Source organism: Balaenoptera borealis (assembly GCF_965194805.1).
Source record: "Balaenoptera borealis genome assembly, chromosome: 4".
Classification (NCBI taxonomy): domain Eukaryota; kingdom Metazoa; phylum Chordata; class Mammalia; order Artiodactyla; family Balaenopteridae; genus Balaenoptera; species Balaenoptera borealis.
Window position 1 is genome coordinate 146,398,397 of NC_138861.1, and position 16,591 is coordinate 146,414,987.

The 16,591-nt window shown below is 58.9% G+C and overlaps 1 protein-coding gene across 3 annotated transcripts in view; it reads left to right on the plus strand.

Annotated features, from left to right (window-relative positions):
* Positions 1 to 16,591, plus strand: part of SORCS2 (sortilin related VPS10 domain containing receptor 2) — a 556,509-nt gene that overhangs the window by 54,359 nt on the left and 485,559 nt on the right. For 2 of the 3 annotated variants that reach the window (XM_082391436.1, XM_082391437.1), the window contains exon 1: positions 8,701 to 9,249. The exons of the other annotated variant lie outside the window; for it this stretch is intronic. In XM_082391436.1, the coding sequence (XP_082247562.1) occupies positions 8,776 to 9,249 (474 nt within the window). In that variant the 5' untranslated portion in view covers positions 8,701 to 8,775. Of the gene's footprint in view, positions 1 to 8,700; positions 9,250 to 16,591 lie in introns of those variants that run through there. 3 annotated transcript variants of the gene reach the window in all.

A 16,591-nucleotide genomic window follows, 5' to 3' on the forward strand; every position in this document is an offset into this window, starting at 1 on the left:
GGAGAAGGCGCAAGCCCGTAGCTCCTGGGCCCGCTTTCTCCTCCAGTCTGGTAGCCACGGCTCCGTCCTGCAGGGCCAGGCCCGTGTGCCCGCCCTGTGCGGACCAGGCACCCCGATTCCTTTGTCCGTTGTATGTGCCGTACCCTCTGTTTTACTCCAGCTGGGTCCCGACTCATCATTCAAGACCTGCTCAAATGTATTTTTTTTCTGACACCAACACTTCAGGCAGAATACATTCTTCCCTCCATTTCTTCCTCCGTGCTCATATTTCCATAATAGCCCGTGTTCTCTGGGGTGTTCGTGCTGTTAAGTAGAAGTAAAGAACTACAGGGTCAGAAAGTTGGGGGAAAAACTGAAGTACTCAAAATCAAACAGATTTTTAAACTGCAGAACTTTTCCGTCCTTAATACGTACATGTCACGGGATAGACTCAGAGGCATTTCCTAAACCACAGGTACATTTCTGGAGGGTGTCTCATTGGGCTCGTGTCCTGCTGAAGTTCTTATGTAGCTCACCCCCTCGTTTCACCCGTTGGGAGACTGAGGCCCCAGGCACACAGCACTGAGTGGCCAGGCTGAGGCAGCTGGCTTCCCAGGGGGCTGCCCTGCGGGCAGAGGGGGGGCCCCTTGAGTCAGGGACCCCCATCCACTGAGCATCTGTGGGACTTACTGCTCCGCCCCGGCCTCGGGGAAGGTTTCCATTATGAATGAATATGTGCTGCATCCCAGCCGGGGCTTTTGGGGGTCTGGACTGAGTCTTCAGAGTGGACTGTCACAGACCATAGATGAGGTGTGTGTGTGACACAGACGGGACTTACTGTGGGTGGTTCTGTCACTGTCGCCCGTGAAGGCCTTCTCTCTGCAGCGCACTCTGCAGAAATGCCCTTCTGAGCATCTTACAGACACTCATTTATCCGCACAACGACTGATGACCATTCTTATTGAACGCATGAGGAGACAGAGGCACAAAGACATTCAGTGACTCACCTGGAGCCCTGCAGGGCTGGGACGGAGTTCAGCTCCAGCCTCGCTTCCCGCCCGCACTCAGCTCATTTCCCCCCAGTGCACGCTAATTACACACTGATGAGGTGGGCGCGTTCAGACACAGGACGCCCACCTGTGAGGCAGGTGTTCCAGTGTCCTCACAGCGGCACCTGAAACATTACTATCAGCATCCTTGTCCCGAGGGCTGCCGCTCTCCAGCTGTGTGATCCAAGGCAGGTGACTTAGCCTCTCTGGGCCTCTCTGTTTCCTCCTCCGTTTCTAACAACAAAATAACGATGCACCCAAACACTGGCACATGGGAGGCAATTGGCAAGTTCTGCCCCCTCCCCAGTTCCAGTGAACCCTGGTGTGTGGGGCGGGGGGTGGGTGGCGGAACTTGCCTTCAACCGTGTGGGTGGGGCTGAGGGAGGCTGTGGCCCCCAGGGCTGGCTGTGTCCCCCCCGTTTCCCACCTCCCTGCTTTGGTCCCTAGACATTCACTGGGCTCCTACTGCAGCCCAGGGCCTGTGCATTTGGCTTCAGTGGTAAGACTCCGGCCTCTGCCATCTTCCCCAAGGATGGTTTCTGTTTGGTTGTATGTCACTCCCAGGTCCAGCCCTCCTCCTCTCTGCCCTGCCCACTACGGTGACCAAACTGGGCTCTGGCCCCAGATGGACCGACAGGGGATCCCACTTCCCTGGGCCCATGGAGGCTACTTTCCCAGCCTTCCCTGGTGCCCATGAGGAGATGGTCAGGTACTGTAGTGCCCCGAGGCCCTGAGGGCTCACTTCTGAGCCACATCCCAACCCAGTAAGAGCGGGGCATCGGGTGGCACCCCTCCCTGCACTGGCCAGCGTGGTCCCTGCCTCTGCTGTGTCTCCACGCTGTTTTGTGCAACATGGAGAGTGGGGACCAGCAGGGCTCTGTGTGGCCCCGGCTCAGCCCCACCGCCTGTGCTTCCCTGCTGCACGGGCTAGGCTGGTCACTGTCACGCTGAGAGCCTTGGTCTCACCGGGTATCCGTGGAGCCGACAATCAACCCAGCCCCACAGGGTCGGGAGGACTACAGATGTGAAAGCTGAGGCACAGGAGCCTGGCCTGGGGAGAGGTGGGGCACCCCAGGCCCACCCCACTCCCCAGAGCTCATTGGCACATGCGGAAGCATGGGTTCGTGGCCCTCTGCCACCCTCTTGCTGCTGATGTAAACTTGGGCGAGCCCCTCTGCTTGCTTATGCTGTGCCGCAGTTTCTTCCTGTGTGAAAAGGAGATGGTGACGGGCCCCTCCCCCCAGCTACGGGGCGGGGAGCAAGGTAACCCTGCTGAGGCCTGGAGCAGGCCTGGTGCCCCGTGCGGGGGAGGTAGCTACGTCTCTGCTGCAGTGTCTTTGACCTGCTTGTCCCCATTGCTGGCGCTGGCCTTCCTGAGGCTGGGCGCTGGTTCTGCTCATCGCCTGGTCCCCCGACACCGTGGTGGACGCTCGAGGGACCGTGGAGCCTCCGCTGTCACTGGCCCTGCCCGCCCCGCCCTGCACTCAGCTTCCCTGGAGCTCTTCGCCCGCTGGTTCCTCTAAGGTCCCCGCGCCGTCTTCTTCCAGCTCGTGCCACACGCTGGTCCCTCTGCCAGGACCTCTCTTCCCGGTCTCACCACCAATTCCTGCTTATGCCTCCAGGGATTTGGTCTGGTTCATTCCCTGCTCTCTCCCTGGGGCCTAGACTCATGCCAGGCACACAGTAGGTGCTCAGTAAACATTTGATGAGCGGAAGAAATGAACCAAGCCGTTTGCAGGCACTAACTGTGCGGTGTCCGTGATTAAAGAGAGCCCCGATGGCCGGGAAGTGGCCAGTTGTCATCTGCCCTCTGTCCAGCTCGGGCCTACTGCCTGGCTAGCCTGTGACACGTCAGGGCTTCGGTGGCCCACAGCGCTGGCGCTCCGGGGGTGGAAATCCCTGCCACCACCAAAAAGCAACCACCTTCACCACTGCCTGTAACGCACCCCCGCGAGGCACCACCCAAGGAGCTGCCGCCCTTTCCTCCCCGTCTCCCCACCCTCTTGGGCTCGGGGCAGCCAGCCCACTGTCTGTCTCGCTGTGGGGCCTCGTCTTCCTCCTCTGTCTGGACGCATTTCCCTGCCGTCGCGGGATCAGACTTTCGTCCTGGTCCAAGTTAATGTCCCGACCAGCTGTCCCCACTGCTTTCTCCCTGCCAACCTGGTAATGTGGCTGTAGCGTTGGTCGATCCTTCTCCTCAAAGCCGGAACCTCTAACCCTTGTTGTTCACTGACAGTCATTAGGAGACTTGTCTGCAAGTCACCGCTGCCCTCCTGCCCCGGAGCAGGCAGAGAGCTTCTCAGTGTCGCTGGAGGCCGAGCTGGGCAGCTGAGGGAGTGGCCGGGGCGCCCCTCTGTGGAGCCCAGCAACTCCCAGCACCCCAAAAGCCTGTTCCCTCAGTCTCCCTCCTGCTGGGTCCCCCAGTGTCCCTGGTGAGTATTGCTCATGATTCCTCGACTGTCTCTGAGACGGGCCTGCTCGGGGAGCCGCATCTGTTGGGCTTTGTCACAATTATAAAGAGAAATTAAAATATTATCACTAGAGACCTTTGATCATTTAAAAAAGCTTGAGACTTTTAATGAGCAAGCGGTCTGATTAAAAGTTGGAGTGACAAAGTATTTCTTCTGCTTTCTGGATGAGAGCATTGTCATGGAATGGGGAAGCAGGGGTGGATCTTGAAACTAAAAGATTTGGCCTGGGGTTCCAGGGGCCCCCCCTTACCTCTCAGGAAAGTCACTGTTTACTGTGGTCCAGCCGTATGCCAGGCACTTGGCATTTGTCCTCTCACGAATCCTTATAAAAAGCTGTGCTGCAGGCCAGGGGCTCACGGCTGGCTGCACATCTGCGTCACCTGGGAGCTGAGAGATGCCCCACGGAGACGGTGCGGTCAGGAGTGGGGCTTGGGCATCGGTATTTTTCTAAAGTCCTCCAAGTGATGCGAATTGTGCAGCCTGGGCCCAGAACCATTGGGTGTGTCAGAACCACCCAGAGGGCGTGTTGGACACAGATCGGGGCCCCACCCCAGAGCTTCTGGTTCAGTAGGTCTGGGTGGGCCCAGAAATCAACCCATTAATGCAGATGCTGTGGGTCCAGGGATGACACACGGAGAGCCACCGAGTCAGGGCCGTGCTGGCCCCATTTCACAGGTGAGGCAGTTTATGAAACAGAGAGGTGAAGTTGGGCCACGCTCAGGACCCCCAGTTGGTATATGAGGACGTGGGCCTTTGAATCCTTTGGGTAAATTACTGCCCCCTGTGTGCTTTCACCTTCCTCACCTTTAAATTGGGGAAAACAGTACTTACCCTCTGTGGGAGTCAGAGGTTCACTGGGTTCTTCCATCAGGAACAGTGCCTGGCCCAGAGGAGGCGCTCACGTGGCAGTCTCAGTTGTCATTGGTACTGTTACCTGGAAGGATGAGTTGAGCACCCCCTCTGAGCAGAAGGGCCAGGTGGCGGCTCCCCCTTCCTTTAGGCCCTCAGACACCTCCCTGGGATCGCCCACCTCCCTGACGTCCCTGTTCACCTGTGCGCCTCCCCCATCAGACTGTGAGCTCCCCAGGAGCAGGACCAGGCCTGATTCGGTCTGGAGGCCAGTGCCCTGCATGGGGGCGAAGAGGGAGGATGAGTGGGGCTGGTTTCCCCGTCTTAGGATCTTGCTGTTGTGAAGAATCAGGTGTTACAGACCTGGGGAGGGTTTAATATTTATTTCACGCACGCACCCCGATGCCAGGCGCTGAACCCCGGCTTCTGCACGTGGCCCGCCTCCATGTGTTCATGCCCAGACACCTGCTGAGCTGTCGGCCACCTCGGTGGGTGCCGCAGACACTGCCTCTGTGGCCTCCGGAGACCCCACTGCACCGGGGGTGTCAGACAGGATGCCTGATGGAAGCTCTCCTTTGCTGTCTACACTTGCCTGCATCTTTCTCCTGCATCTGCGTCCCTGAGTCCCTGATGTGGGTCACTAAGGAGGATGAGCGCAGGGGGTAGGGGGGTGAGCGCAGGGGGTAGGGGGGTGAGACTGGGGTGGGGAAGGCGCCCGGAAGCGGGCTTCCCTCCACTCCCGCCTCCTCCGTCGCTGCCCACTGCCCGTGCCCAGCTGCCACAGCCCCTCTCTTGTCCTGCACGGTCGTGTCCTAAGTGCCTTCCTGCACCTGTTCTCCTGGCGGCCAGAGTGATGCTGTAAGAACGCCGCTGGTCTCACTCTCCTGCCTGAAACCCTCCAGAGGCTTTGCAGCGGTCTGTGAATACAAATCAAGCCCGGCAGTTCCTCCTCTGAATACCCAGCTGCTCTGGGCCGGGCTGGGGCTCACGTGCTCCCCTTCTGTTGGGATGGCTCTTCCCGCCAGGCTCATGCCGGGCCCTCTGCCTCTCAGCTCCAAGTTACCTGGCCCCCAGCACCTCCTCAGCGCCATCGCACACCTGCCTTATTTTCTCCTGGGTTCGTAGCACTGTCTAGGTTTTCCCCCGGATCTGTCTAGCTGCATGAGGACGGACGCTCCTCCCCAGCACAGGGAACTTGTCTGTCGCCCTCATCACTGTGTTCCTGGGGGTCCAGTAATGTTTGTGAGCTGAGAGATCCGGGGAATCACAACGTCTCTGGATTTGGATTCAGAAAAGGGATGAATCAGTCCTGCTCTTCCGAATGCCTTGTGGCCTTATTAGGGCAGAGGCAGCCAGTTGTTCTGGAAAGAGCACTGGTGAGGCATCGTGGCATCAGCATTCCAGACCTGGACCCTCTCCCCAGTTTGTTGGGACATTAACCAAATCACTAATGATGTGGCCTCGGTCTGAGCCTGGGGGTGATGTGTGTTCACATTACCTCCCTGCCTGGCTGAGCTCTCCAAGCCTCAGAGGGGTAACATGCACAGATGGCAAGTAATGAGGGTGGGGCAGAAAGAGCGCCACCCTGGGGCCAGAAAACGTGCCTGGAGTCTGGCCTCTGACTCTGGCCAGGTGACCTTGGGCAGTCATCACTCTGAGTCTGTTTCCGTGTCTGTAAGATGGGGACAGCCTGATGGTGAGAGTTAAATATGATAACCTGCAACATCACCCACCCGAAGAGCAGAGGCCCCCTTCTTCTTTTCCAGGACACAGCCAGTCCCTAGGAAAGTGGCCAGCACATAGTAGGTGCTCGATGATGTGTCACTGTCAAGTTTTCTTGAGGACAGTACTTGGAGGCCTTCCTTTATTTATAGCTACTTTATTTATTTATTTATTTATTTATTTTTGGCTGTGTTGGGTCCTCGGTTCGTGCGAGGGCTTTCCCCAGCCGTGGCAAGCGGGGGCCACTCCTCATCGCGGTGCGGGGACCACTCTTCATCGGCCGTGCGCGGGCCCCTCACTATCGCGGCCCCTCCCGCTGCGGGGCACAGGCTCCAGACGCGCAGGCTCAGCAGCCGTGGCTCACGGGCCCAGCCGCTCCGCGGCATGTGGGATCCTCCCAGACCAGGGCTCGAACCCGCGTCCCCTGCATTAGCAGGCAGACTCTCAACCACTGCGCCACCAGGGAAGCCCCTTTCCTTTATTTAAAAACAAGACAAAACAAAACAAACAAACAAACAACTGGAAGAGACCTTAGAGACTGTGCAGCCCCCTTCCCTTTACAGCTGGGGAGACGGAGGCTCAGCCAGCATCAGGGAGCCTCTTGGTGAATTTGTGTCTAAGGTGGGACAGACCCAGCTCTTTCCTGACCGCTGTGCAGCGAGCACCTTCCCGCCAGCCACTGTCTGCAGTGTTGGTTTGCTTGTAAGCGTCTTTTTAGTGCCCGCCTGCCACTTTGTTTCGTCTCCCCTCCCTTCAGCCCTGCACTGACCCTGTTCTGTTCTTCTCTGCTCCCTGTGCTAGACCAGATGTTCCCACAGCTGCTGGCTCCCCCTTCTCTCCCGACCCTGGGCCTGAGCTGGAGATTTAGACTCTGACAGATTGGGGATTTACACCACGGAGGGGGCGAGGGCACATTCCAAGGTAGGAGACTTCATAGGTATCCAGCCAAGCCCCCGCCCCCCACCCCAGCGCTGGGCAGAGGGCAAGCCCAGTCTGTTATTGGCTATGAATTCCGGGTGAGCCTGGGTGAGCGAGCAGAAGAGAAGGTGCTGGGTGCTTCAGCTCTTTGGGGGCCAGCGGGAAGCCCCACTGTCTGTCTTTCCCAAATGTTTGAGCCTTTGCTCCTCTGCCCCGTTAGGCTCTCTCACGCTGCTCTCTCTCTCTCTCTCTCTGGAGCAAAGAGACCCAACTGGGAGGTGAGTGTGACAGGGATGCTGAGCCTGAGGATTTTTTAAAAAAATTTATTTATTTTATTTATTTATCTTTGGCTGCGTTGGGTCTTTGTTGCTGCGCACGGGCTTTCTCTAGTTGCGGTGAGTGGCGGCTACTCTTCGTTGCGGTGCCCGGGCTTCTTATTGTGGTGGCTTCTCTTGTTGTGGAGCACGGGCTCTAGGTGCGTGGGCTTCAGTAGTTGTGGCATGCGGGCTCAGTAGTTGTGGCTCGCGGGCTCTAGAGCGCAGGCTCAGTAGTTGTGGCGCACGGGCTTAGTTGCTCCGTGGCATGTGGGATCTTCCCGGACCAGGGCTTGAACGCATGTCCCCTGCATTGGCAGGTGGATTCTTAACCACTGCGTCACCAGGGAAGCCCGAGCCTGAGGATTTTTATCCAATGCGGGGGCCACTGGGGAAGGAGGAGGCGGGGTGGCCCCTGGCTGAGGATGCACAGCTGACTCTGACCCTGGCCTTGCCTCAGAGAATCTCCTGCTCCTGTGTCTTTTCCCTGAGGCCAGTGCGGTGCACATGGTGGGTGCTCAATGAAGTTATATTGAAATCTACCTAAAGCAGGTTCATGACCTTGGGTGGGGACTTTGTGCGCTGAGCCTCTGTTTCCCCAACTCTGCACCGTGGCCTGCCAGGCTCTGAATGGGACCTTGCCCCACACCCTCTCCTCACCCAGGCGTCTGTCCTTATGTTCAGGGACTGTCCCCTTGGTGGCCCCTGGGGTTGGGACATAAAGCCACTGTCTGCAAGTCCTGAAGCCTAAGCCACAGGAGTGGCTGCACCCGTAGGTCATCTGGAAGCTGCCTTAGCGTATTCGCAGGGCCTTCCGGCTGCCTAGAAGGTCTCCTCCTCACCCTCGAGGAGCTAGGTCCTGTCTCCACTGTTTCTCCTTCAGAGGCTCCTACCGGAGACCACCTCCCCACTTACGGTCTGGCTTCATTCTGGTTCTCTGGGGTGACTTTGTCCGTGAACGTGTCCACTTAGGTGTGGTCGTTCTCCCACATCAGACTCTCAGCAGCGGGAACAGGCACCTGGCTGTGTTTACCCCTATGTCCCCACTGCCTGGAACTCGGCTGGCCCAGAGTAGGTGGTCAGTAAACACAAGAAGAAAGGGCGGAAGGAAGGCAAGAGGGCGGGAGAGGAGGGAAGGAGCAAGGAAGGAGCAAGGAAGGGAGGAGAGGGGTCTGTGGCCTGTGGCCCTGGAGGGTGGCGGCCTGTTCCAGGACCTCCGGCCGCTGGTTCCTGAGCGGCTGGCGCTCGCACGGGCGGGCACGGCGCCGACCGGCAGGTGGCGGTGCGCCCTCGGCTGCGCGGGCGGCGGCGGCGGCGGAGCGGCGAGTCCCCTCCTCCCGCCGGCTCCCTCCCCTCTCCGGCTCCTTTCTCTGCGCTCTCGCTCGCGCTCCCCAGCGCTCTCCGCTCTCCCGGCCGCGGTCTCCCTCGCCCGCGCCGCCCCGCCGCCGGCCCCGCCGCCGCCCCTCGGCGACCATGGCGCACCGGGGACCCCCGCGCGCCCCGAAGGGCCCCGGCCCCGCCGCCCGAGCCCCTAGCCCCCGGGGGCCGCCGCCGCCGCGCTCGCCGCGCTCGCGGCCGCTCCTGCTGCTGCTGCTGCTGCTGGCCGCCTGCGGGGCGGCGGGGCGCTCCCCCGAATCCTGGCGCCTGGGTCCCCGCGCCCGGCTGACCCGGGCGCCGCCAAGCCCGCCTGCGGGGCGCGCGCTGCCCGGCGGCGGCGAGGACCGGCAGGCGCGTGGCGCGGAGCCCGGCGCCCCGGGTCCCGGTCCGGCTCCAGGTCCCGGCGAGGACGGCGCCCCCGCCGCGGGCCAGGAGCGCTGGGCACGGGCGGCGCCGGTGGCCGGAGCGGCTTCGCGAGCGCAGGTCTCACTCATCAGCACGTCGTTCGTGCTCAAGGGGGACGCGACGCACAACCAGGCGATGGTGCACTGGACGGGCGAGAACAGCAGCGTAAGTGACCTCCGCGCGCCCCCCCCACCCCGGGCCCTGCCCCGGACACCTCGGAGCCCCCACTTCCGGACGGCCCCGCGGTCACCCCGGGCATTCTCGGAGACTTGGGGACGCGAGTCACCTCGGCGGCGCCCCTGCTGGCCCCTGGCCACTGGTTACTCGGGAACCAGATACGTGAGCGCCCTGCCTCACCTCGGGGGGCATTTCCACTGATTGCCGGGACCCTGAGCCACCTCAGGGGCGGCCCCACTGGCCTCCAGATCGCAGGTTGGGGGGGGGTTGTCTCCGGAGGTTTCGGGACCCCGGCCACCTTGGGGCGCCCCCAGGCCCTTTAAGATCACTCACAACTCGGTGTTGCGCCTCGATCGCCTTCAGACTCCACCCGGTCCACCCAGCGTTGCTTTGGGATTTTTGGTTCCAGGACCCTCTCCACCTGGTGTGCCCGGGACCCCGCTCGTGGCACCTCCACGGGCTCTAGGACTTCCCCGGTCAGCCCGGCGTCCGATTCTGGGACCCTCGATTCTGGGGCCACCTCTCTCCCCGCGTTCCCGTAGTGCGACCCGTGGCTGCCTTGAGGACCCGCCGCCGGACACACCTGGATGCGCCGGGATCTGCTTACCCACGGGGTTGGGCGCGGCGGCCAGCTCCTTGGGCTCCCTGCCCTCCCCCACCTTCGCAGCTACTTTGGCCTCGCTCCAGCTGGAAGTTCGACACCCCTTGCCCTGCAAACACACTTCTGTTAAGGTCCTCCGGCGCCTCCTTCCACCAGCTCTGTGGGTCCTGCCCCCTCTTGGATCCCGCCTCTTCCTTTTTGGTGGTGTGTCCCGGGCATGGGGATACCCTCATATTCTTCCCCGGGGGGTGCCACAGCGTCGTTTCCCTCCCACCCCGCTCTGTTCCCGCCGGAGCAGATAACCCGTGGTCATCTATCTTGGGGTCACCTGCCGGCAGCCCCACGTGGATCATCTCTAGTTTTGGGAGCGGGAGTGGTGGAGGGAGGTGGCAGCTGTGTGTGCGTGTGCGGTTATGGGGAGAAGAGGTGGGAGCCCCTCCTCACTCCTTTCCATCAGTGTCCACTCACTGTCCAATGGCTGACCCCTGACCCTTCTCCTTGACCAAGGCTTCCCAAAGTTCTGGGGAAGCCGCGTTGGGCCAGGGCCCCTGCATCCACTGGGAGTGGAGGGGCGGGGATGCAGGCGCTTCTCTAGTCACCGTAGGCGTGTAGCCTGGGCTGGGCGGCACTTTTACCCACCTCCTCTGTCTAGCCCCGCTTGCTGGGGGATTCTTCGGGAGAAGCGATGGGGCGGGTGGATGAGCTTGTTGGGGCAGGGGCAGCACTGGATGGGCCTGATTGGTCCAGAGCGCGGCGCCCTGCCGGAGCCCCTCCCCAACCAGCTTCTCACGCATGTGCCAGGTCTCTGGTCCTTGGTCACTTCTGCCATCTCCAGTCAGACTGGAAGCCCTGGGGGGAGGGGCGGGGCGGCGCTGACCCCCTGCGCTCCGCTGGCCAGCAGGGGGCAGGCAGGGCCCTGAGGGGCGGTGCTTTAGGGAGGGGAGCAGGCGCCCTTCCCTCGAAGAGCCCTTGGGGGGCCGTCCCCACGTACATCTGGAGAGAGGGGTCAGACCCCAGACGTGCAGCTGGATCCCGCCCTTCTTCCTTCCTTCCTTCCTTCCTTCCTTCCTTCCCTCCCAACACTCGGCAGCGAATCGTGTCCTGTGTACCGTGCGCTGTAACTCAGGGGCTGCAAGGTAACCCGGATACCAGTAACTCAAAGGAACCAGTAAACACTATCAGTCAGACCAGTGGAGCCAGAACATCTAAACCAAGCCCCCTCCCCCCAGGTTGTTCCTCCAGAAGCTCACTCGTTTCAGCTTCGTGGTGGGGGGCGGTAGGGGTGAAAGAAGTTAGGGAGAGACACAGAGGGGTGGAGAGCAGCCTCCCAGGCGGGACCAGCACCTTCAGGGCTCACTGTCACCCAGCCCGCCCACCCCCATCCTGAGAACAGAGCTCCCCTGGAGAGACTGAGGAGGAGTCTGGGCCAGTGGGGCGGGGGCCCTGGGGGCAGGGCCTGGCAGAGGAGCCCGACTGGCTTTGCTCCTTGGGGACAGTGGCTGAGTTGAGTGACTCCTGTGTGACTGTTTCCTGGCTGCTGGCAGCTGAATGCCTGGAGGCGGGGCTTGGGAGTGGGGAGTGGGAGTGTGGGGAGGTGCTGACTTCTCTTTAGTGGGCGGTGGGGAGTCCAGATCCCGGGAGGAGCTTTGAGAGGTGCAGCTCTCCCCTGGCCGCTGGGAAATGGGGGGCAGGGGTGGCTGTGGAGAGCAGGGCGTGGCCTGGCACTCAGCAGACAGGGGGCGAAGCCCGAGTACTCATCACTGTTACCGGCTGTGGTTCTGGAGACGCTGACCCGGCGTTTGGCTCAAGCACCTCCCACTTCGCTTGCCAGCCCCGCCCCCTCCCACCTCACCCATTCTCCGGCGTGGGAAGTCGTGGAGACGGGAGATCTCGCTGGAAAAGCGCATCATCCTTTGACTTGGGGAGCAGGTGATGCTTGAAGAGATGCTTTCACTTGCCTGGGAAAAACTCAAGAGGAGTGAAAGCTGTAACCGAGAGCCAAGTAAAACCCTTTTTTCTAACCATTATTTTCTCAGCACTCCGCGCATGCGTTGCATTGTTTTCTCCGCACGTGAAGTGTCTCAGAAAGGCGCTTCGGTCCCCCTGGCAGCCACAGGGCTAAGGATTTTAGCCAGGATTCTGCACTTGGTTCACCTCCGCTTGAAAGCACCATCTTTGAAAGCTAAAACGGAAAAGAAACTAACTTGAGGCTGATTTGCTGAGCAGAGTCTTTTAAAAATTTTATGTCATCTGATTTGCACAGGTATCCGAACCCAAGGAGCTACGCTCTGCAGATGTGCTCTACGTGAGCAGAGATGGTGTTTGCTTTACCATGTCAGGTGTTTTACAAAGTTAAAAAAAGCATTTGGAGAGGGATAGACTTTTTAAAATGGTATTTTAGAGCATCTGCAGAAAGGAATGGCAGGATTCGAGCTTATTCCAGGACAGGCCCCGTCGCTGTAGCACTGAGAACATATGTGCATTTTCCTTCCAAAGGCTTGGTTTCTTCCCGCTCCCATGGAGATACAGAAGGGGACTTGCTTGGAAGTTCAAACACTGCCTTTCTGTCTGCTGTTTAGCTGTAGAAATGAATTGTTAGGTGTGAAATGAATGTTTCATTGAAACCAACTGGTGTTACCTTCGATGGATCCAGAACGGGTCATGCACAGAGGCTCCAGGTTCTGGGTCTCCCGAGCTGCCCTCAGAGGCAGAGGTGTGATTTGGAGACAAGTATGGCAAGTGTGACAGAATGCAGGTCCCTGCCTCCGAGGTCAGGGTTTCATGCTACCCCAATGGGATGGTGCTGTGCCCTGTCCCAATTTTACCATTTCTGGGAAATCGCGTGCTTGTTATACTTAAGTACAACTCACCTGTACGCCTTCCCTCACGGCACTGGAACTTCAGCTTTGATGCGTCAGTGGACTAGAATGTGAACTTCCTGCAGCCAGGCCCAGTTGGTTCAGTTTTGTCGCTGGTGGTCAGCAGATCGGCATGTCCCCCACTCCCGCCTCCACATCTGCTCTGTGCTGTTCTGCAGGGTTGAGGATGTCGAGGGGAGCTGTATGCAGAGGTAATTCTGCCCTGACTATTCATGCTCTCTGCTCAGGGATCTTCAGGAACCTGATATTTGTGCATATTTTATACCCAGAGAGCCAGAGCTCCAAATCAGAAGCATGGAGCTTCTGAAGGTGTGAAATGGGTCACACCTAACACAGCTGTCAGATGTCAAGTTCCTTGAGGGCAGGTGTATTAGCCTCCTCGAGCTGCCACAACAAAGTGCCACAGACTGGACGGCTTTAACAGCAGAATGCATTCTCCATTTTTAGAGGCTGGATGTCCAAGATCAAGGGATCAGTAGGGTTGGTTCCTCCTGAGGCCTCTCTCTTTGGCTTATAGATGGTTGTCTTCTCTTTGTGTTTGTGTCCTAATCTCTTCTTATAAGGACACCAACCATAGTGAATCAGAGCCCACTCCAATGGCCTCATTTTACCCTAATCCCCTCTTTAAAGACCGTATCTCCAAATATAGTCACATCCTGAGGTCCTGGGGGTTAGGACTTAAATATATGATTTGTGGGGGGCGGTGAGGGGGTCACAGTTCAGCTCGTAACAGCAGGGAAGGGGCCTCAATTACTTTTGCATTCCCTGAGCTTAACGCAGGGGAGCTCAGAGTAGTCCTGTGGGGAAAAAAGGGATGGACGTGAACAGTTGGGATACGAGGGGTGAGCACCATCTTCCCCAGTGGGGAAATCAGGGAAGACTGCATGGAAGAGGTGGCATCAGGGTGGACTTATGGAACGAGTAGGGGGAGCATATGGGAGATGGAGAGGAACATTCTGGGGGAGGAACTGCTTGAGCAGGGTCTGGGAGGTGGGAATCTGAAGGTATGTCTGTGTCATACACAGAGACAGTGAATGCATTGTGTGTGGAGAGAAATCAGAGGAAAGAAGTTCGGAAAAAACTGGTTGAAGTCCACTCCTAATGGGTCCCAAATATGAGGCTGAACAGCCTAGCGTGGCAGTGCGGGGTGGTGGTTATTGGTGCTTGAGCTTCAGCCTGCCTGGGTTTGTACCCGGCCCCGCTCCTTTCTGGCTCTGAGATTTGGGGTGGATGGACTGAACCCTCTGGGCCTCAGTGTCTTAGATTTGGGGCAAGTGAAGGCTCATAGGTCTGTCTGTGGTGCAGGTTCAGTAGGATAGTCCACGTAAAGTGCTCGGACAGGGTCTGGCCTGCAGCAGGTGCCCAGGGAGTGATAGCAGGGCTGGGCTGAGTTTCAACCAGTGACCCGGGCGCAGTGTGCAGGGTGGGCTTGGTGAGGGGCCATGGAGGTGAGACCTTGTACAGAGACTCAGGGAGGAGGCTGCTGGGACAGTGAGGCCTGGCCCAGGGCCCTGGAGGGGGGCAGAGGGAGGGAAGAGCAGGTCTGAGAGAGGGTTCAGGTGAGGATGGACAGGACATGGTTCCCTAACCCCCCACGGAGGCCTCACAGCTCACGGCCAGGCTCCAGCGTCCAGAGACCATGAAGGCCTTCGTGGAAAGCCCTTCCGGTTCTTTTTTTTTTTTTTTTTTAAATTAATTAATTAATTAATTAATTTTTGGCTGTGTTGGGTCTTCATTTCTGTGCGAGGGCTTTCTCTAGTTGCGGCGAGCGGGGGCCACTCTTCATCGCGGTGCGCGGGCCTCTCACTATCGTGGCCTCTCTTGTTGTGGAGCATAGGCGCCAGACGCGCAGGCTCAGTAGTTGTGGCTCATGGGCCCAGTTGCTCCGCGGCATGTGGGATCTTCCCAGACCAGGGCTCGAACCCGTGTCCCCTGCATTGGCAGGCAGATTCTCAACCAGTGCACCACCAGGGAAGCCCGCCCTTCGGGTTCTTGAATGAATCCAGCGACAAAGCTGATTTGTAGCCTTGAGTCTGATGGCTGTGGTTTCGTGGTGACAGCTCCACTCCGCTCTTATGGGTGGGCTTGGTGGCTCCAAGTCTGCTGAACTTTCCGTGAGAAATTTCGGAATTCCAGGCCACCAGAGTGCGTGCCTCCCGGCGTTTTGGGGTGGGGACTGCGTTGGATAGAGCGGTCTGGCTCATGGGTGGCTGAGTTGTGACTGCTCAGTGCTTGGCTGGTGGGCCTCTGCCCCCAGATGAAGCGCTTCTCTGTCGTGGCAGCTTCACCAAGGGCGGCCAGTGGCCACCTAGAGAGGGACAGAGGCAGACAGAGGTCACTGGATGCGGTGACCAGCACTGAGTGCCTGTCACAGTTGTCGCCAGGAAGCCAGCTGTGCCACCTGTCGGGGACCCTGGGCCTGGCGGCTGGACCAAGAATGATGAGAGAGCGAGGGCAGCCTGTGCTGTGGGACGGGTGACGCTCAGTGGGCACGTAAGCTCGGTGGGCAGAGCCTGGGGAAGTCTTGGCATGCAAGGCGGCAGTGTTGTACTTGGGGGTATGCTTGCCCTGTGCCCAGGGCCACCTAGGGCCTTCTGCATTCTGTCTGTGCCTGGAGAGATCACACAAAGTTTGAGAGCCCCAGGTGAGAAGAGACCTCATATTAGCCTTCAAAGCAGCGGCTTTCTAAGAGGGTCTGTTAGGTGCCGGAGTACAGTGACGAGCAAAATCACTCATGGCCCCTGTCCTGGCAGGACATTGGGACTGGACAGGAATTCATGACAGAATTCTGGATGCTTTAAGGATCTGTGCTGGGGAGGTCAGGGAGGACTTCCTGGAGGAGGTGATGGTCGAGCAGCTCTGAAGGGTGGGTAGCGTCAGTGTCACCTGGGCTGAGGAGGAGGTTGGGATGGTGAGACTGTGCAGGCTGAGGGAGAGGCCCGGGGTCCTGAAAAGCCCGGAGCACCAGGCAGAGAAAGAACAAGTCCATCAATCAAGAAGCTTGGCTCAAAGGCATAAAAACAGCCCTGTTAATAACGTTCCCGAACACATTGCACGAATCTACTTTTACTTGAATGAAGTGGCTATTTAATTTGTGGTTGCATGAGGGTTCCTGAGAGTGTTTTAAAGAGGTCATAAATTAACTTCATTCTTCTGCACGCCCCTTCAGATTAGAAGGCAGCCCAGTGCTTGCATAGGCCTTCTTCAGAGTTCCTGTTGTTTTAACATGTTATTTTATTATAATTTGTCAGAGGCAGGCTGAGCCCCCAAGGATGACGCCATGGGAGTGCAGAGCTGGAGCCACGAGAACATGCGCTGGCAACACGCTGAGCACCCCTGAGCGTTTCCATTTCGGGAAGACCCGGAGGGCGAGCTTGTAAACTGCCTTCTGTTTGGGAGTTTTCTCATTTTTCTTTTTTTTTTTTTTTAGCATCCGAAGAGTGAGTTATTTATAGATTCTTACCAATGGCCCTTTTCGCCCTCGCGCTCCTAATTCCCGAGTTTGCACGAGTGCTTTATGGAGTACGGAGGGATGCGATGACCCGTGAAGCCAGCTGTTACTGCAGCCCTGTTCCTGGCCAGCGTGTGCCCAGGTGTGGACGCTCAGGGAGCAGGGGAACTCTGGCTCTCGTCGTGGTCACGGCAAGGTCTCCATCCCAGCATCTGCAGGGTGAAGCATGCGTGTGGGTCTGTCCCCAGCCTGCTCTTGCCGTGGGAGCCCTTTGAAAGCCTCATTCTGGGTGTGAGCCTGGACGCTGGGCATAGAACTGCCGTGGAAACATGCATCCGTGGCCCTTCCGGTTCTGCCCAGTGGATGGTGGGGATGGCGAAGGCCCCGCTTCCGCCCCAC